General features: G+C 43.4%; 2 protein-coding genes across 3 annotated transcripts; one reads left to right on the forward strand and one right to left on the reverse strand.

Moving 5' to 3' along the window:
• Positions 1-2264: 2264 nt before the first annotated feature.
• Positions 2265-15680, reverse strand: LOC311155874 (UPF0538 protein C2orf76 homolog). 2 transcript variants are annotated; one of them, XM_084209349.1, is made up of 6 exons: positions 15632-15680; positions 12458-12605; positions 10718-10768; positions 7186-7223; positions 6981-7062; positions 2265-3963 (listed from the first exon to the last, which is right to left on the reverse strand). In XM_084209349.1, exons 2-6 carry the CDS (start codon positions 12594-12596, stop codon positions 3887-3889), a joined length of 387 nt encoding a protein of 128 aa, XP_084065475.1. In that variant the 5' UTR covers positions 12597-12605; positions 15632-15680; the 3' UTR covers positions 2265-3886. The 2 variants fall into 2 exon arrangements, with proteins under 2 accessions (XP_084065475.1, XP_084065474.1); XM_084209348.1 differs by lacking the exon at positions 15632-15680 and adding an exon at positions 15221-15246.
• Positions 15506-18500, forward strand: DBI (diazepam binding inhibitor, acyl-CoA binding protein). Its single transcript, XM_084209350.1, has 4 exons — positions 15506-15569; positions 15652-15769; positions 17447-17509; positions 18214-18500. Exons 1-4 carry the CDS (start codon positions 15561-15563, stop codon positions 18285-18287), a joined length of 264 nt encoding a protein of 87 aa, XP_084065476.1. The 5' UTR covers positions 15506-15560; the 3' UTR covers positions 18288-18500.
• Positions 18501-21800: the final 3300 nt, after the last annotated feature.

The following is a 21800-nucleotide window of genomic DNA, read 5'->3' on the forward strand; positions in this document are numbered from 1 at the left end:
GTCTCTGACTCAATAGGAAACGGGGAGTAGAGAGAAGTCAATATCCTGATAAAATGAAAAGCAACAAAAGTTGTCTACTGGGCGTTTCTTGACTCATTCATCACTTGCAAATCTGTGCCAAGCAGTTCTATGGAAAGGAAGCAATGGAAGGGGGATCAGTTGCCAGCCAGGAAGCCTGAGCTCAGCCCAAGCTGTTCAATAAACAAAAGCCTGCATTTGCCTCAGGCTTTTGTGATGCCTCCAGTCATCTGCCCCCTCGGTATCTGGGATCCCATCAGGAGACCAAGACTGAGCATCCTGAATCCATGCTCTGGTTTCAGCTTCTTGATCTTCGGACACTCTGGATTTCTGTGGCTATTAGCTTCCAAGGAGAGGGCCCATGGGTGACCTGACATGGCTGTGGGAACTCTTGGACTGCTACTTGCAGGCTCATTTTTAAATAAGTGATCTGTCAGGGGATGTTAAATACTGCCAGGGAGTGAAAGAGAAACACCACAGCTTACAACAGAATTCTGGATCACCTTTAAGTCACAATGTTTACATCAGATAAAGCAGTTAACTGTAAAAGTGGTGCTTATCAGATCTTTGAGTTCTCCTTTATGCCATTGGTCAACTCAGCTGGCCATGTCAGCAGATTTTTCTTAACCCTTGCTTCTTCAAAAGGCAACATAACTACCTCTGGGCAGAAAAAAATCATTAAAACTGTTGGATGCAGAAAGTTTAATGTGACAAAGCCAAAAAAACCAAGATGCCTATTGGAGCAGTTCATTGATTCAGTTCCAAAATTATGAAAAACACCATTTTTATAACTTTAGTTCTACAGAAAGGAGCACTGCACTGGTATCTCTGCACCAAGAGCATTGCACATGCAAATTTTTCTGGTTTTTTACTTACACTGTTACATCTTCTGCCTGTTTATGATAATTTCTTTCAAAATTTCCTCTCTCTTCTTCAGCTTTCACACCTCCTAATCAAAACTCCGGTCTCTCTGAAGTGATTTTTTTTTCTCCAAGAAACAGCCAAGTGGGACATACCAGCCCAGGGTTCCAGTTTGACTGCCTTTCCCTACTGCAGTGTTACAACCCAGGATAAATTTTATCTTATTTCAGAGTTCTCTCTGGACATTGCTCTTTTGTTTAACAAAAAAAGGTGAGTGGTTCCAAGAATATCCCAGTGTAACAGGAATCCTTACTAACTCCACAATGCCTAAGACCACTGGCAAAGCAGTATGACTTACCCCACTGCACCTCTGATTAAAAGCAGCTGTAAACCAATGCACTTCATGATTTCTGCCAGGATAACAAACCACAGTACTAGCTCTGTGATTTCCTTCAACAGAAAGAGGATTTCAAAACAACATGGGCAAAGACATCTCAGTCTTTACTAATTTATTAGCCAGTGTTCAGAGGTTTCATTCAGTACTCAACAATCCTGGAACCAAACATACTTTGATACAAGGCTGTACCATATCCCACCAAAAAAAAAAGTTGGAACAACATCTTTCCTAATAAGTTTTCAGTTATTATCTGTGGTTTTGTGGTATTTACTAGAAAGAAGCATTACTGAAAGTCACAACTTTTTTTTAAAAATAAAATAAATAAATAAATAAACACAGTAGAAAAACACTTCAGGAAGAAACCAGTTTACAAGTATGGCCATTGAGAGCATTACAAAAGGCTCCACTGTGCTGCTGGAGAAAGAAGCCAACTGAGTGCCATTGCCAGAGTGAACTGAGCTCACAAGGCAGTAGTTTAACTCTTCCCTTGGAAAGAGAGGTTAATCTGGAGTGCCAGTCACATCATTCTTGAGGATTTGCAGCAGAACACTTACAGTTTTTCTCTCTGATGCTGTAGAATTGCTCTTCCACTGTAGCACACCTGATGTGACACTGCAAGTTTGGAACTGTACAAGCCCAGAAAGGACAATTGTTAAAATGTGGTGACTCTTTCAAACACAAATGCTTCAGAGAAAAGGGATCACAAAACTAATCCAAATTGGTCTGGAAGGGCTGGAGACCAAACTCAGTCATGCTCAGTCTGAGAGCCTGCATGTGCTGACAGACACCATTTAGATGCCTTGGCAGGCCAGCCTGGCACACTGATGTCTCTGGTACACTATCTGTTCTTACAAAGTTTCCTTCCTTATTGTAAATTGGGCTGAACAAAGATGAGATAGTCTGGAGTGCCTGAACTGTCTGAGAAGATGAGCACAACCTTGCATTAACCACAGAAATCTGCAAACATGACAGACTGTAAGAAGGCTGAATGTGGGGCCATGTTTGGGGAGCAGGTACCAGCAGCAGAGAGGCTGCCTGGACACAAAGAGAAGGCAAGAGGTAAATTCCACTCATTAATTCATCAGGGCATGCATAATGGCATCTACATCCCAGGAGAACATAGGTGACTTCAGTGACACAGGACTTCTCCTTCCAAGATAAAGATACAATAAATTAATCACAGTTGAGAAAGTGATAGAGGTCTTTCACTAGAGAATAAAACTCTGAAGCAAAGCTGTTGGTGAGCAAAACAGCCTAAACCAGAGAGTTGTCAGGAAGGATGAAGAAAATGAGGTGGGAACAATACACAGAGGATTCTTTGGCCCTACATCTGAAACAAAGGGAAATTTTACTTAGATACTTTGGAAACCACACATGCCAATAAAAACAATAATCAAAGCTCTAGGAAATGGCAGGGTTACTCCTCCAGGAAGTCTCATGGCTGTAGCATTGTCAGCCCTCACCCAGAGCTCAGCATAGATGTGTAGGTCTAAAGCAATTGCACGTGAGGCCTCATTCAATTCAGCAGAGCCCAAAAATCCTAAGGCACAGAGCCAGCATCACTATTTCAGTGGGGAGGCTTAAAGGCACAGTGTCCCATGTTGGTACCCACCAAAAAGCATTTCATAAGTGATGTGTACCTAAAGGCATTTTATGGGATGCATGATTATTTCTATTATTCATAATTTGGTCCATGTAGAAGGAAAGGCCAGCACTACCAAGAACAAACACATAGCAACAGAGTATTTGGCTCATGGAAAGCATAAAAGAATCAGTTCCAGTCTTGAAGACATGTGGCTCACAGGCTGGGCCTCTCCTTGCAAAAAATGCAATCATTCAGGTTTTATTCTTAAAACTGCACCATGAGCTTTCACTCCACTTGGAAAAATGCCCAATCCCTGCTTAGGCACACTGATGTCCTGGCAGAACTGGAGCTGCTAGCCCTGTGTGAAGGTGGCTCCATGAAGTGAAGCTAGAAACAGGCGAGCTGCTCTGTGGACACAAAAGCCTCCCAGCAGACATTTGTCCCTTTCAGCATGCTAATGGAAGAGAGGATAATGGAGAGCATTCACCACTGAAAAGCATGAAACACTGGCCAGTCTGCACTATTTAAACAAAAGAGACCAAACAAAATGAGAGAAGTAAAGCTGTGACTGGAAACAGAGAGATTCTCTTCTCAAGTTCTTTAAAATACCCAGTGATTTGGTCATAAAATATTTCATTTCATTTGAAGGAGGTCTCACTTCATTTCCATGAGAAGTTAGTACTGTGATGGGATCATCCTGTGCATTCCATAATCTCCATATGCAGTTGCTGTGTGCTGTGGGATCACACCAAGAACGTGTGTCACGGGTCAGGGATGGCACTGCCTGAGGCTCAAGAGCCAAGCACAGCAAAAAGAAAAGGGAGGAAGAAAAAAGTCATTTATGTCCCCCACTTTTTCTTCTCTCAGCCTTAGCATATTGACAGAAATTAATTTCTATAGGAAGGGAATTGCACTGTTTGCAAAGAAATCCTCTAGGATTTATTGATCTTTAAGAAAAATCTCATTAAGCAGAATAAGGAAAATTTACAACAGGTATGGGAAAACAAAACAATCTCTTGGGATCTTCACCAGGCTGAAACAGGATTAGCTCTGTAGTTTCTGTAATCTTCCTCACAGAAGAATGCTAATTCCGTCTCATTTGCTAGAAGGAATAAAAAATCAAATATTTAGCACACCAGTAAATGAACCAACAGCCAGCTATTTTGAATCTTAGAAGACAATTAGCAACTTTATGGTCAAAGACAATTATAAATCACCACCCGCTTTTTTTTCTTCCTCATCATATTTTTGAAAAAGGTTGCCAGTATTAAAAATGTCATTAAATCTCATTAAAAACCATCCCAAACAAACAAAATCACCAAGAACATGAATGTATAGAAGTAAATACGTACACAAGACCCCTCAAGATTTGTTTAACACAGTCTTCAGAATTGTTTGAAAAAACATTCTGTAAATTAAGTGATGGCATTTCTACACCTTCAAATGCTAGGAAAGTAATGAAGCGTGATACATTCTTTTTTTGTGCATTTTTCTGTTAGGAAAGGGAGAAAGAAACTTCTTTTTCCCATTAAATTAGCCTGTAGGTATAATAATTTAATACTTAGAGGATCAGTAGAATATTTTACAGATCACTTTACATTCTCCCTCATGACCCATCAAAATATGTGTCTGAAGAAGTTAATTTTTTGCCCTGCTGATGATTAATTCATGAGGCTTCGACAATATGCAAAGTGAAAGACACAAATTGGCTTCTCCAGCAATACCTTCAAATACCTCTAATTATTCACAGGGGATATGGCAGAGCTAAAGGACCCACAAAGGTTCAGAACAGTCACAATTCTTTCAACCCAGTAGGTCAAGGACTTCCTCTTCTAAAACAATAAGTCAGCAACATTACTAATTCAGAACAGAGACAAATCTGATGGAATGCCTTCACAATTATTAAACATGAAATTCTTTAAGGTGCTGAGCCAATAAATTCCACATTCGTTTTTTAAATTAAACCTCAAGTTAATGAAGTCTGCCTGTCTAGTAAAAAAAGAAAAGAAACAAAAAAGAGTAGAAGGGATTTTAGAATCTCAACCAGAAAACAGACAAGACTATTTGTAATGAATACTGAACACTTTATTAACATACACCCTGCTTTAAATAAAAAATGCAAGCATTAACTTTGCTGACTGGATAATAACTGTAATAATAATCACTACTACAGAGGCTTTCCTGAGGATACTTATCTAATGTCCTCATCATTTATAACTCTCCAGCCCAACCCTGCATAGTGCCAAGGGCAATCAACTGCAGCTTAGGAAAAATGTTCTGCATGTATCAGAATTTCCCAGATTTTCTAATGGTGATTCTGATTGTTTTATTCTAGTAAGTCTTGTCCAGACTAGATGTTGAAAAAAAATCATATCTCAATAGGAGATTTCAAATCTTCTTAGTGATTTAAAGAAAATGTACAAAATTTATTGTTTTGTACAGAATGAGGACCAGTGGTACACGATACATGATATCACCTCCTTGGCTTACTCTTTTCTACTTCTTGTTGAAGGAGAAAAGTAAAATCTTCAACTTTTTACTACAAAAACCTCACTCCTAACTTAGCTAATTTTCACATCAAGATACACTGGAACATATCCAAATTCAAAATGACATAATGGCACATTGCATTTTCCACAGAATGGGTTTTCCTCCTCTATCACAAATGTCCTCTATCTACTAATGACTAATAACTGCTGTTATTCAGAAAAAAAGGAAAAAAAAATTAAATCATTTTCTGCCCTAAATGAACCACCCCTCCCTTTGTACAGAGACTGAGAACAGGCTGCTGCATTCCTGTTTCCTTTCAGTGTAACATTTAGTCTGATGTTTTGACACCTTTTTTTGAGATCACATCCAACTGTTTCCCTGCTGTAGCTACAAACCCAGTTTCAAAGACAGATAACATATACAAATACTCATCCATACCTTTTGGAAAGAAGACAGCTTTGTTATTTCTAATTCAACATTTGGCAGTCATCAGTCCCTCTCCTGAACTGCACTGTCCCTTATGCCTTACACTGATAAAGATCATGATTAAATGAATCTTTTGCTAACTAAATTACAAATCTGCAAGGCTTGAGTGCCAGTAATCCTCTTTTTTTTTTTTTCCCCTTCCTGCAGACAAAAAGACTTGGTGTGTAGTAAAAACTATGATTCATATTACAGGAACACTCAAAGCCCTTTAGGAAAGTTATATTGGTGCCAGTTGTAGTTAACACCAGAGAAAAACATTGAAAAGACATCCCAAGTCACTTAAAACCAGAAAATAAATCACAGGAAACAGGAGAGCCAAGTAGCCTAGGAGAAAGAGATCCCATTCAGTAGCTGGGGAGCAATCAGCGAGCAGCAGGAGCAGGAGGGAGCCTCCTCTGTGAAGCCCCTGCACTTAGAGCACAGGCAGCTAAAGCTTTCCAGCCAGGCAAATCTGATTCAAATGAGCAAATGTCCCTATCAAGGTGGAATGCAACCAGATCCCCTAAGTACCCTGCTGCCACAAAGTCATTCAGCCACATTTCTGAGAAGCCCAAAGGACATCCAGGGACCATCAATTTTATCATGACAGACATTTCTTTACATTATTACCAAAAGGCATGCCCTATATGTAGTCTCCTGTCAAAATGTGAGAAATCAGGTCAAGTTTCAACTCTTTGCTATGTTCAGCACATTCTCTAAGTGATACTGCTCGAGCTTTCCTGAGCAATCTGGCTATCAGACACTGTATGCTGCACATTAAACAAATCTAATCTTATTTCATTATTCCATGCTGGTTCCACTACTTACATTTCTAACCAAAACATCAGTTTAAATGTTACTGATAAGACCAAGCAGGCACGGTACTAATAACCTATCTGTCAATCATTTAAAATTACTCTCAGCAGAATTATAAGCATACCCTCTAAAAATCACAATTTGCATTCTGAACATTTGGCGTGCAGATACCTGCTGCCCTCAGACCAATGATTTGAATAATGCTTCCCTGAATAATTATCAAGTCGTGTAAAGAGCATCAGAAATAGCATTTACTTTTCAGCAGCCTGTCCAAACATAATCAGCCAGCTATCAGTTTAATGCTACCACAAGGAACAGCATCTTCAGTCAATACAAATGTACTCCTACCTACTCCAGCTGCTTTCAGTGTGCTGTCTTCCTTCAAAATCAGTTTGTCATCATCTTCCAAACTCACTACAAGCTCACCAGTCTACAAATGAGAGAACCAGAATACAAAAATAAGAATTTCCTCTGTTCCAGTCTTGTTTGACAGTGTAAAGATCTGCCTGCATCAAAGCATGCAAAAGGGGAAGAACATAGCTAATAATCTTACCTTGGATTTGTGTGCTTGGTGAATAATCTTCATTGTATCTGAAAGAAAAAACAGTCTTTTCCTAAAATAAGGCTTAATAAGCACACAACACTGAAAGTTGTACTCGGGAAAGACAAACAAACAAAGGGGCAAGCTTCAAAATCTTTTGTTATTTACAATTTTGTGTATTCAACCTGAAAGAGGAGAAAACATCTTAATCTCACAGTTCTGTGGCCACAGCCTTAAAGCAGTCAATGCAACATTAAGGTACCACATCCTACTGGGCTTCTGTCTGCTGGCTGAATTACAATAACAAACTAATGACCATCTCAATTGCCAGTCAAAACACATCAATTTAAATGCCACTTAGGGTGTTTTAATTTAATAGGTTTTACACATGCAATTGGGGCAGGACCAACAGCATTTAGGCACTGTCAACTGCTACAGCTAAGTTGATAGGCAGCAAGTAATTAAGACACAGTAACCTGATCACTTCAGATCATCCCTTGAAATTTTCCTTCTCATGAATACAACATCCACCACCCACAGTAGAAATTTCACTAAGCAAGTCCATTTTACATGAACATCTACAGCCTCTTCTCTTCAATGCTACACCCTCACATAAAATAATTTTTATTTTACGTTTGTGTAATGTAGTGTTTTTAGAAGGTAAAAAAAAACAAAGTTCCACTTTCTCCTGGCAACATGGGCAGGGCTTTGTTAACAGAAGGGAAACACAGGGGAAAATAACACAGTCACTAAAGCAACTGGATGAGTGCAAAGATCCAGAGGGAACAGCTTAAAGTCATGCAACACGAATAAAAAAAATTGAAGACACTGTGTTTGAACAAATCTGGAGTAACACCTCAATACCTTTCCAGCAAAGAAGAAAAACCAGTTCTGCTTGTCTGCTCATTTTCTGTTCTAGTTTAGTTTTGTGCATTGAGTGAACATTACATGTTGCAATAGTCTGGTAAGAGAAGGATGCAGCAAAATTAACTATTGACTAAACCAACTTCCAAATTACCAGGATCAAGTATTCAGATGTTTAGATTAACAGAGATCAGGTTCCCACTCAGAAGTTTGCTTCCATACCATTCTGGCCCATTTTGAATACTATTTAAAACACTACATAAGGTAAGAAGTACTCTGTATTCTCACTGCAGAGGTCACTGAGAAGGCAGCCCTGGCATGTTGTAATAACTGTGGTATAAGAAGCAAGACAGACATGAAATTGCAATTACCAGGACCCATCTTGCATAGAAACATTACAGAAAGACCAAGCAATCACAGAAAAAATATATTGCAATCATTAAACCTTTCTAGTACAGCAAATAAACCCAGCCTGTGCCTGTTAGTTTTAAGCTCCTCTGTCTACTTTGATACTTTCCCTTTTCTCTAGTCCTGGTCCAGCCATGCCCTGAAGCACTGTCTCAGTTCTGCTTGCTCAGAACTCCACCACTGGCACCCAGCAGTTTACCATGGGTTCATCTGAGCTATTAAATGGCTTCTTTAACTCTGTTACAGAGACTAAACTACAGTCTCTTCCCATAAGCTAAGTCCTCTGACTGGCCTTTGCTATTGCATCCCCACTCAATCATACTGCCAAGGTTTTATCTTGCCTTTTCAGAGAGTAGGTCTATCAAGGCAATTGATAAGATACCACTTTCTAAGTGATTTTATGAACTACCTGCCATACTGCTCCACATTCATGAATGAAAGAAATAAAATTGAGAAGCAGCTCATGGAACAAGCTGGCACCCAGACTGCCAGCATCAGTGAAAAGATGGCAATGACAAGGTACTAAGATAAGACTGACTCAGAAGAGTTCTAGACCAAGAACCTGAATAATCCATACAAAAAAATGAAGAGAAAGTGGAAGTCAGAAGCTTTGAGATGTGAATGGCAGCACTGAGCCAAGCCTAAAAACGTGATGGCATTATATATGATGTTAAAACAAAGTGGTGCTGAATTCTGCAGGGAATGAAGCTGAAACAGGCAAGGTGGGAGACAACCAGATCCAAATGAGACTTCTGGCACTGCCAAACAAAGCAGGAGGAAAAGTCTGGCTTTTACTGCAGAAGTCTCACTGTCCTTTCCTCACAAAAACATAGGAAAGACAGCAGAGCACTGTAGAGACAGCAGAGATGCCAAAACCACGAACCTGAATGATTCACAGCCTGAGGGGAAGGTGAGGAACCAGGCTTTGATTTTCCTGTGTGAAAATTTTCCTGCAGTGAGCACCATCACAGTAAGAGTAGGCTCCCAGTAACTGGTGCAACAGGTTTTAAAGTTATGCTCAGTCCTACAGGGCACAGTCAGGCCCTCAGCCACCAGATACCTCTTAGGTAAAGCTAAACTGATCTCCAAGTGATGAAAGCAGCAGCTGGGATAGGCAGCACCAGGGATATAACTGAGAACAGCAGTTCTGGACAGGAACCCCTCAAACAGCCAAAGCCACAAATGGGGTGAAGGGCACCTCCACATTCTAACTTACACTTCCAGATTTTATGACCTTAAGTAACATATTAAAAATAATAAAAATATTCAAGTCCCTGCCACTGAAGAATTATCAATCTTAATCCCTCTTTTTCTAGCTTCCATTTGCACTCTCTGTTTCACCATCAGCAAGAACACAAAATTAAATCCTTTGTTTTTTTTTTAATAGGCAAATAAAGTTTACTACCCTTCACATGCATTAAATAGATTTTTCACTCAGTTATTTGAATGACAATAGAGAAAGGAATTTGTCAACTCCAAGAACATGGGACACAGAGGATCACTTGCAGGAAAACTCCATAGGAACTTTGAGAATTGCCAAGTTTAGGAAAAGATACGTGACTGACACCCAAGTTTACAAACTGCAAGAAAGGAAGTAACTCAGTCTATTTAAAAAATTTTCTATATCCCAAACAGATGAATTGGATATGTTCATGCTAATTTGCACAAAAAGGAAATATAGATATAGCTTTGATAAAGTCAGCTTAAATTTCACATCATGCTATTTCATACCAGCAGCCTGTATTTAAGAGCTTTCATATCTTGTTGGAGCAAAGTTCCCCTGCTTCTCTCATATTGTGTAAGCTATTTAAATATGTCAGACTTGAGCATTTTCTACTTTTTGCCTTCAGCTTCTGCTTCACCATCAGTAAATAGATACTGAAGTACATAAGCACACAGAGAACTACAATTTCAAAGTGTTTTTGAGATCACAAGCTGCTCATTAGGGTAAAGACAGAGTTAAAAGGCACTTTAAAAAAGTAATAAAAAATTAATATCAAAATCCATCAGTTCCAAAAAGCAAATAATGTAAACCATGCAGCCTAATTCAAAGATTAAAACAGATTTTCACAATAATGGTCAAGTTCTGCAGACAAGATCCCAGTGGCATAACTCCAGCTACAAAAGCTGGACACAATTGCAAATGTAGGCAGGCACTGGCACCAACATTAGTATAGTACAGCAATTATCTTTTAAGTTGTAGAAATGCTGGTGTAAAATATCATGTGGTCATTTGATGGTAATTACAACAAGAAAAATAAAAACCACCTACCATACTTGTAATTTTTGAAAGGAGGAGGAAGTCCTGATCTTGAAGACACTTCTATTAAAATAAAAGCACAAAGTTAAAACAAAGTTCTCTTTCTTAATTATTTCCAATCCTTCATTTTCCATTATTGTGCAATGTACACATCCCCTGGGCAGCCTTTAAGTGAAAATAAATCTGCAACACAGGAGACTTGTTTGAGCATCAAATGCTAAAACACAGCCTTTGGCCCAGATTCTATAGTGACTCCATATGTGAATAAGTTCATTTGAGCATGAGGTCTCTCTGAACAAAACACCCCACGAGGACAGCGAGTCAGTGCAATTAGAGTAGGACCACAGGAGGCTGATCCTTCAGAAATCTGCCAGGAACATCCTTTTAATGGTTTGCCCAGCCTCTCTCTTTACCTTATACAAACAGCTGACAACTGTCATCCAGAACTGAATCCTTAGGTAAATATGGCACAAAAAGAAAGCCAAACTGAAGAAAATTAACTCTTTAGCTGCTTGCAGGACACAGCCCATAGGTACCTGCAGCAACATTGGCACCTTCCCTGGTGCCAGTGCTCCCTGTGACTTAACCAGGACTCAGAAGGCCCAGCCACCAGCGGGGTGCCCAGCAGCAAGGTGGCTGAAACCAGGATTTCTTCAGTAGTTTAACCATTTATCTTAAACTGCCTCTTCAAAACAGATTACTGTAAAGGAAGGAACAGGGCTTTTGCACCCCTGTGGAATGAGGTTCTAAGTCTTGTTCAAAACATTGGCTTTGTCTTAAATAACAGCGAGTTGCAATACTGCACACATCAAAAGCAAGTTTCATAGCACTGGTTTTTATTTTCTTGTTCATAACAGCAGCTGTGCCATATGTTCTGAAAGTGCTTGCAGTTTTCCAACATCATCCTAAGACCTTGCCATGCCTATCACTGTCTACAAGTATGGAAATTGCCAAACACAAGACACCCATTGTCCCAGGGCAATGTCCTAGGAGTTGCTCAAATGTTACGAACTAAAACAACTCAAGACTTGTTTGAGCTGACTTCATGCAAAAAAAAACAAACTAACCAACCAAATTATGTTATTTTGTACCCTTTGAATGTCTCCATTGAGGTGTGTGGAAATACACCTGCAGGATTAAGGGTAACACCCTAATGATCAAGTCACTGTGTGGGCTGGTCTGCAGTACTTGACTTTTAGATTCACTGTCACTTTCACCTAGGCTTATAAAAGAGAAAGCCCACAGATGAGTAAATCTGCAAAGCTCAGGATGGAGACAGAAACTCAGAAACAAACATGCACTGTGAGACCACACGGTGTCAAAAACAAATTTTCAAGATTCTCTTTTCTCACAAATAGCAAACAGACTTGCATTCCCACATCCCACATATTTGCGTAGTTGGGATCAAAGACTTTCTAAATTCTATTAATTTATTCCTATCAATTTGTGAATATTTGTCAGGAGGAGGTGCCTGAGGCACTGAGCTAGATGCAGCAATGCCCTTGTTTCTTTTAGGCTAAACATGTGGATTTGGGCATGGGGGAGCAGTCCATCCAAGTTCAAGCATGGCACACCAACCACGGAAGCTCTCATTAACTCCAGACTCTCCACCTAAGGAAGGGCAGCACACGGCAGGGATGCCAACACGAATTTGGCATCTCCACCAGAGCCATTCCCTTTTCCCTTGCTCCACAAGAAGGTGGAGGGACAGCAGCCCCTGGGAGCGAGGTGGAGGAGGCAGGCAGGGCTCACCCCGGCGCACGAAGGCCATGAACTCGCGCACCGTCTGCTCCGGGGGGACGCCGTGGAACACCAGGGGCCGGAAATTGCGGTGCTCGAAGGAGCGCACCAGGCGGACCGTGACGGTGATGGGCGAGCCCTCTGCTGACATCAGAGCGACCTGGGAAACATCAAAGGGGGGAATTACTGCCAGGACATCCCTCTGCGTGCCCAGAGCTGCCAGGACCCCTGCCAGGGCGCTCAGAGACTCTGCACGGAGCCCAGAACACCCGTGGGTTCGATTGTGACCCGTGGAGCAAATCACCAGCTTTGTGTGAAGACCTGCAAGCCACAGCAGTTTGATTGGTGCAGTAATAAAATTATCACTGGGTGAAAAAGTCGATTTTTGGGATTTTTAGAATGGGGGTTTCGGGGGAAAGATGGAGGGATTTGGGCACGTCTGTTCTTCTTCTTCTCTGCCTCCATCTTCTGCTGTGATGTTGACACTATTAGACTGGTTTAGAGTAGAAACTCACTGTCTAGTAAAGGTGATAGGTATTGGAAAGTAATTGTAAACATGTTATACGTAGTTTTTAGTATAAAGAGGTACCACTGCCCCGGGGGCAGGCAGAGCGCCTGGAACTGTCCTGCTGGATGGACCTCGGCAGGGCAGGAGGAAAAATTTTATAGATAAGAAGCAATAAACAATTCTGAGACCGAAAACTGAAGAACTCAGACTCATCCTTCAATTGCACGGGCCCAAACAGAGACTCTTCACGCACCTGGAGGTCGCAGAACTCTGCACCTTTCGAGACCTTTCCTCTGCCTACCAGCACAGCTGGAGAAGGAGGTGCAGGCAGAATAAAACATATGAGAAACCCAACAGCATTGTGCCCTTCAGGACTTCACTGCTGGGACTCCCACAGGGTCTCAAAACAAACAGATTCTGCACACCACACACTCCATTGCGCTGTGCAATGCCACACCAGACTCCCCATTATTAAACATGCAAAAAGGGCTGTGGATAAATGTAGCCACATTTCTCCTCACAGAGAAAAGCAAGGCACAATTCTTCCCAAGAATATTTGTTGGGTTTCACATTCTCTGAACCTCAGAGAAAGGAAGAACAATTCTTATCATTTGCTGTGCCTGTGTTTGTGCAAAAGTAGAATGCAATATGGAGATTGCTGACCCAAAGTGAGGGTGTTTTGTTTCCTTGGCCTATCAGGGCAGAGTGTGTGTGGGGACTGCTGGCTGACAGTCCCAAAATTCTCTGCAGTTGTGTGCAGAGTTCAGTGCTTGGCAGATTCAGTTTAGATGTCATGTAACATAGTGTAATATAATAGAGAATAGTATAGTATAATAAAGTAATTAATTAGCTTTCTGATAAGATGGAGTCCTCCTCGTCATTCCTCCCTGCCACATCCTGTTTCAATAGATAAATGCAAGTGTGTTGTGTGGGTTTTAAGTGACTGAAGACTTCACCTGCTGGGCTCTAGAAGAATGTCCTAATACAAATAAACCCAAAGACTTTTTTAACATACTTGTGTTGGAGAGAGGGTAATACTCTGAAAAATGCCTAAGCTGTTACACAATGCTCATTTTCACCTCCCCAGGGAAAGTGAAACCCCCCCCACATACACAGGCAAATAATTTTCCTGGTAACTACAGCATAATTAAGGGATTTAATTTATAATAGCTGGGCTCTAGAATGGCTCTGTGGGTTTATACTAGAGAGCAGAGCCTAAAACAGAGCGCCCTTGGCAACTCAAAACCCTCTTCAAACAAGCCCGTGTATTGTTCCATTGGGTTTTTTCCTCTCCACAGGAAAATAAGCTCTTTTCTACCTTGACAAACATCTCTGTCTTTGGTGCTGGGCATCCTTCAGCTTCCTGGCCATGTGCTGAAGCGCCAGAGCTGCTGCAGCAACCAGCAAGGACTGCAGCCCATGTGCTCCAACATCAGCACGACCTTTGCACCTCCCATCCCAGACAGGATCTCAGAGTCCACCTCCCGTCCCCAGAGGGAACCTTTGGCCCATTCACCCCCAAATGTTCTTCCTCATGCTCTTTTTAGTGTGCCTGGTTTTTTCCCCTTTTTTTGCTGTGCCCCACCATCCTGCAGGTGCATCCCAGCCTTGGCTGTTATTTGTCCCAGCCGTAGCCCGGCAAAGCAAACCGCCAATATTTTCATCAAGTACCGTCTGCAGAATGGGGACAAAGACCTTCCACCACACAAGGCAACTTGCTTTTGCATCACCTTAGCCAATAACCCCGAGTTCCAATTCCATTTTAAATGGGTGCGTATCACACACCACGCAAACAACACATGCCAATCAAAAAAGTGTACTTTGCCCCTGGAAATGACTCGATTTATACTGAACAGCAAAGACAGATGTTTTCTTGGTGCTGTTCCACAAGGGCTGGTGGCTTGGGGGGTGCAGTAAGGGGCACAGCACTCAACTCGCTCCTAAGCAGCGCGGAGAAACACTGTGGGAACACAGAACGGGGAGCTCAATCAGAAATCGCCAATTTTCACATTTCCTACTCAAACCGATCGCACGTGAGGGTGGGCCCATGGACTACCCCGCGCCTCCACGGGGACACGCAGGCACGTGGGAGGCGCTGGAGGCCCATTCCTCTGGGAGAGAGGGCCCTCCCCGGACCCGCAGCAACACCGGGACCGCCGCCCGCCCCGACACAGCCCTGACACGGCCCCAGCGGGACCGCCCGCCCCGACACGGCCCCGACACGGACACAGCCCCAGCGGGACCGCCCGCCCCACCGGGCCCATTACCGCTCTCCGCCGGCACTTCCGCGTCCCGCCCCGCCCACCCACTCGGCCAATCGCGTCCTTTCGGTGGCAACTCCGAGACGCGCGATTGGCTGAGAGGGCCCTGCCCCGCCCCTCGCGCCCCTGTTGTGTCCTCATGCGCTGATGAATGCGAGGCGCCCGCGCCGCCTCCGCACTGGCTCCTTGCCCGCCCTGCGCCCGCCCCCGGCCCGCGCTGATTGGTGCCCGGGGGGCCCGCGGCGCTGCGATTGGCCGGCGGCCGGTCTGGCGAGGGGTGAGGCGGGCGTGCGGCGGGGGCGGCGAGGCAGAAGCGGCGGGGCCGGGACCGGGCGGGATCGTCGCGATGACCGAGGTGCGGGGGGCGCGGGGAGCCGGGGGCGGCAGGGGGGCTCCGCGTACCTTCCCCTCACTCACCCCCTGCGCCTTTCCCCCAGGCCGCGTTCCAGAAGGCTGCCGAGGAGGTGAAGCAGCTGAAGTCGCAGCCCACGGACCAGGAGATGCTGGACATCTACAGCCACTACAAACAGGCCACGGTGGGCGACGTGAACACCGGTAGGCACCGCCCCGGGGACGCAAAGACAAAATCTCTCCCTCTTTGCGCTTCCCTCAATCCCGCGGCGCAGCGAAAGTGCCTGCGAGCCGACTTGGCAGGGATTTATGTGCGGGAGGGCACGGGCTGACCCGATAAGGCTTTGTGCAATTCCTGGTTTTTAGATTAACCCGGCCGCCACCGTCTGCTCTGTGCAGTGAGGGCCTGAGGATGCTTTGTGTTAGCTGTGCGCAAATATTGGGGTTGGGTTTTTTGTCAGTGACCCGCTGCTCAGGCCGAGCGGTGCTGCTTTAAACACTTCTCGGCTCTACACACTTAAGCAGCAAAGCGAGTGATGCAAGGGTGCAATTGCAGTACCGGAGGGGATGACACATTGAGTTTATTTAGACTGGATGGGCTGCTAAAAATAGTACTGGAAAGCAAAACCAGAAGAATAGGTGAAAACTTTTATATGAGCTGCAATTAAATATACTTCAGAAAGACTGTACCAAAAATATGTCTTCAAGTACACAGTGCAGAATGTTTCTGCCTACTTCTCTTGCTGTCCAGGGCAGCTCAGTCTTTGGAATAACATCTAAAGTGGAGCGTGTCACTATCGACCTTGTGTAAGGCTGGAGTAGCTAGAATTAGAAAGGGAAAAGGTCATTTCTTTGGAGTGCTGGCCTCCTAACCCCGTAGCTGGCAAAGTTTATTGAGCATCCATTGATTTAAAAGCTGGCAGTGAAGTGTACAGGAAATGGTAAGTAATTTAATCTCCTTTTTCCAAAGCTGGCAGCATGAGGGAGAAAATAATTTACTTTGGGTTTAAGTTGTGGTCTTTTTGGTGTGGCTGGACATCAGCATTATTAGTGCTTGACAGGCAATAAGTATCAGGGTGAAGCAGTGCTGTGGACATGCCACCATTCCTGCAAGTGTCTGCACTCCTGTGAAGCAGCAGCCAACGTGAGTTGGCCCGGGAAGGAGCCTGGGGGAGGGTGACTGCAGACAAGTGGAGCTGCCAACTGGAGCTATAGGTCACTGTGCCATGGGAGCTGCCCAAGGGTATTTGTGGATACTGCCCAGTTCCATTTGTGAGTTCAGAGAATTATCTTTAAGAGGGAGAGAGGAAGTAAAACCACAAAGGAGACTTTGCACAAAGATTAACCATGTACATGTCATTCACTTTCTGCTTGGCCACACCACAGCCTGCAGTGAAGTGAGTTAAATTTCCAAGGTTTTCAAATGCAGAGCTGTAGCTTAGAAACACACCAGTATCTTGATGATAATGAGTTCCAAGCTGTATGTTACTACAAGCAGCTGTGTTTCTGTGTGTCTGCCTGTAATGGACCTCAGGGTGTTTCTGCTTTACTTTAGAGCTGGTGTTCTTTAATTGGATAGCTCTCACGTGACAGCAGGCTCTTCAGAAAGCAAAACTAAACCAAATGACATCAGCTGGTGCTCTCCTGCTCAAATGCTGCTGTCTCAAGGGACTTTTTTTTAAAGAGTCTGTTTCTATTGTCACCACCCATGTTGTAACATATTCCCCTGAGGTGATCTCCTGGCTGCAGGTTAGCAAGCAACAGCTGCAGAGATGAGCCATGGTATTTAGTCACAGCTCAGAGCCAGCTAAGCCTTCAAGTGGGTATTACCTGCAGCCAGATCACACAAACTAATCCTGCTGCTTATCCTGTCTGTCTCAGAGCGCCCTGGTATGCTGGACTTCAAAGGCAAAGCAAAGTGGGATGCCTGGAGTGCATTGAAAGGTAAGTGTCTGATTAAAGAAATTAATAAAATTTCCCCTGGCAAACTAGTCAGGAGGACACGTGTAGTTCAGCAGGGAACAGGATTGTGTTGCCTTTTAATACAAGAGTTCCAGAAGTTCAGAATGCCATGATAATAAATGGCAAGGCAGAAGTAATCCTGAAAAATATGGCCTGTGTGAAAAGGAATTAGGGTGCAAAATGCCCAGCTGGCCTAAGATGTTAAATAAAGAAGAACAATAACAGCAGCAGAAATCTAAAATTGTTTTCCTGGGCCCAGCCTAGTACCCCCGAGACTGAGCTCTCCCTCCAGCTGTTAAACATCTTCCAGTTAGGAAAGCTTTGGAAGACACAGCTGAGCTCCCAGCTCTAAATGAGGAGCCAAACAAGTGGTTTAATCTGTGGCAATGGGACTTTTTTCCGGTCTTTTAAGGAATAGCTTTCCTGTAATGATTGTCAATGGCATTAGTAGAACTAATACACTGGTTAGTTGCTATCTCTGCAAAACCAACTTTGCTTGGAAGCACTGTGTTCTCATGACTGATAAAACACATTTGTTTAAAACTTTAGCAGTGGATTCACAGCCAAGTGACCTTCCTGGCTCCTTTGCTCTCCAGTGGCACAGACTAGAGCAGGGAATTGTAACTTGTAAAAGGCATCTTAACCTGTGAAAGGTATCTGACTGCTCCCTGTGCTCTGTCCTTCAGGAAAGTCCAAAGAAGATGCAATGAAAGCTTACATAGCAAAAGTGGAAGAACTAAAGGGCAAATACGGCATCTGAGGACTGGATGAATCAGCTACATGCACGCCTGAAACCTGCCTTATTTCTAATGTGGAAAACTGGTTTCTAAGAGTAACCTTAGATACCTAGTATGTCATAGTCACTTCTCCTCATGCCTGTAGTTCAGGAGAAATTATGTACCCGGCTAATGTACTGACACGGTATAAATTCCTTCTGGGAACAAAATCTGGAACTCATTAAAGTGCATTTGGTACTTCAGCTGTTGTGCTGGTGGTCCCTTGGCGCTCACGGTGAGCTCAGCCCGTGGGTGCCGTGCTGCCGGGCAGAGCCGCCTCCCCCGTCCTTGTGCCGCTAGAGGGGGACGGTCCCCTGCCTTCGGGCACCGCCACTCCCGTCCAAACCACTCCTCTCCGGCCGGTCAGTGACAGCCCTCAGAAGCTGGAGACCCCCAGAGCTTATCTGGAAAAGGTTATCTCTAATGCTGTGTGTGCTAGGAACAAGGTGCTTGATACTTATTGGCTGGAGCCTTCAGAGACTTAGTCAACAACTACCAAATCATCTTTCATAAAACACTTCTGGGACATATTATTTCCCAACAACAATGTTGGGCTTCTAGAGTAAAGGCAAATGCTGAGCACAAAGCCTTTCCTGAGCAAGGAGAGATCCCAGAGGCAGTGGAGTTGATCCTCTTGATGCTGTAAAAGTAAGAGAATCAATTTGATGTTGCCATGCAGTTGGCTGCAGTGAGGGGTGAGTCCCTATAGACTGGCTGCACACTGGCAAGACTGCTCAAAGGGAAAGACTTAGTGATCATCAGCAGAAATTCAATTACAAAACACACAGCTGTGATTGTCTCTGGTAGGCTGGAGCTGCTGATGATGGAAAGGAAAGATTTTGCTTTCAAAATGTGTCATTGAACTATTCCAGCATAGAGTATTTTAGAAGGAAATCATAACCTTATGCAGGAAAAAGGCATAATTCCTGCTGTACTGGTTAGCATCTGAATAGGTGAGGACTTCAAGCACTCTTCAGATAAGCAATTGATTTACAGAACTACATAGGGATGAAAACTATCATTATGTATCTGTGTAGGTAAATACAGTTTTGTAGCTAGCTATACATGGTGAGTAGTAGATTTAGTGATTACTTCATATGCTTTCAAAAATTTTAACTTTCCCCTTTACTACTTTTAATGGGAAATGTTCTCAGAGCTGCTTTTTGTCCTTTAAAATGTGTTAGTATAAAGAGAAAAAACAAAAAGGCAGTTTATTCTTGTTCCTCCTTGTTCTTCTGGGTAAGTAAAATAAGCATTTGGGGGTTTTTAACCTGCTCTTGTATCCTCTGTTACTTGAGATTGTCTTAATTAAATTCACTTTGCAAGAAAGGGGTGAGAGTAGATGTTCACCATAAGAAACACTTTTACCTCTTCTCTAGCCCTAAATTCCACATCATCCACAGCTCCATTTTGGCAGCTGTATTTTCTGAAGCTGGTTACCTTTGAAGGATTCTGCCAATATTTACCAGGACAGAGCTCACACAGCAAATGCTCCCACATTGCTCTTCTTTGCTGGGAGCTGATGCACTGTGAGCACGTGGTGCTTGGCCAGGAGGTTTTCTGTCAAAACAGGTGTACTCAGAGTTTTGGCTGCTAAAGTAGTGGAGCTGGGTCTAAAGGATGGGCTGGGGTAGCAAATGCTATATCCCAGTCCTCATTTGGATTAGCTTCCCCTGTGATGATTAATTGTTACAGTGCTGCTCTCCTTTCTCATGCCTCTAGCATTAGGAAAATATCACTTTGTACGCAGTGCTTGTCCCAGAGAGGGTTTGCTCTTAGCCAGGCTTACAAATAATTTGCCAAGAAATACAAGTGACCGACAATTCTACCTTGTATGTCTTTATTTGGATACTTAATTTTTGCTGTAGTAACGCCTTTCTGCTTGCAGCTTCACCATCCTTGAGAAAGTAACATCAGTGATCTTATTATTTAGCTTGCCCTTTGGCAATCAACTGTGTCTTTCAGGAGCAAGCTGAAAACTTCAAGATGTGGCAATAGCTCTGCAGTTAAGCACTACAAAAGGCACGAAGGCAGAAGCAAAGGTACTGGTGGTGGCTGTGCACAGTGTTTGTGACAAGAAGCAGCAACACAAAATTTGGCTGGACAGGCAGTAATTGTTGAAATAGACTGAGAGTTGAAATAGACTGAGCTGAGTTACGGGGCTCGTTGTGGTTGTCTAGCAGCAGGATGAATGTCTGTAAATGTGTAAGGATGCTGGGCTGCCTGAAAACCTTGCTGACCTAGTGACTGCCTAGTGCTTTGCAGGTAAGGTGTGTGAGGCACCTGGGCTGCATAAATAACAGCTGGGCAGCAGTGACAGCAGAGCAGTGGTGGTTTAAGGGCATCTGCAAACAGATTTGTAGGTTAGAGGTAATTGCTTTTATTAAACTAATAAGGTGGTAAAAATAGACAACCTTTATCGTATACAGCCTTGAGATCGGAAACAGAAGCAACAAGCCTCAAACCAAAATATAATCCAGAACCATTGTACGAGGTACTTGTGGTGGAGGATCAGATGCTTTTGATGGCTGGGCAGTGCTGCAAAACAGGGGATTGTTCTGACACCCGCTCAGGGAGTTGCTGCTATTTCCTCTTTGTTAGATCAAAGAAAGGCCAGCAACATCCTGATGCTTGCAGAGCTTGGGAAGGAGGGGAGATGGAGAGGGAGACGTGCGCTGAAGCCAGCCCAACAGGCAGGAGGTCAGAGGCCAGCTGGCACACACACACACACTCAGCTCTGCTGAGTCTGCAGTGTGCAGGACAGAACCTGGACTTTGGATATGGCAATAATAAATGTTAACTCTGTGTGTGATAAGACAGTGTTCCTTCTATCACGCTTCTATGATTAGCTCTTGCACAGAGCTACACAGAGCTGGCTGGCACCCACTGCAGGTAGAGATAAGAAAGGGATGATGTTTTCCTTGGAAATCTCTTTCTGATGGGTTTTGCTTGCTTTTAACAAACATGTGGAGGTGCAACACTCACAGCACAGATTTAACAAATCAGTATTGGTGTGTTGCTTACGGCCCATAACAGATTTTTCAACCCTGTGAAGTAAATTTTTCACTTGGGTTAAAAGGCTCTCCAAGGCTGACTGCAGTGTGCAACTGACTCAAAATTCTTCAATACTCATCTGGAATGATCCTGTTTCATGATGGAAGCATTTTAACCTTTGAACTTATATGACCCTGATGATACCGCTAAAAATAAATGACAATTGCATTTGCTGCAGTTCAAAATATTTGCTCTTCCCCCAAGTGTTCAGAGCAAACAGTATTGGGCAATACTACTTGGGGGTGACTGACCATCTAAGCCATTTTGTGAGATTGATTATAAATTAGGGAAGCAGAAAGGTTATTTTTGCTGGGACAGTTTTCTAAATAGCACAGCTGTCGCCCCAGAAGTAGGTTACACAGTCTTCCAAGTTGTGAAAGCTGTGTAGAAGTAAGACAAGCTGATACTACATTGATAGAAGACATTTGAGTGCCTTCACAGTA

The sequence above is a fragment of the Fringilla coelebs genome (genome assembly GCF_963513975.1).
Source record: "Fringilla coelebs genome assembly, chromosome: 7".
In the NCBI taxonomy this organism is placed as follows: domain Eukaryota; kingdom Metazoa; phylum Chordata; class Aves; order Passeriformes; family Fringillidae; genus Fringilla; species Fringilla coelebs.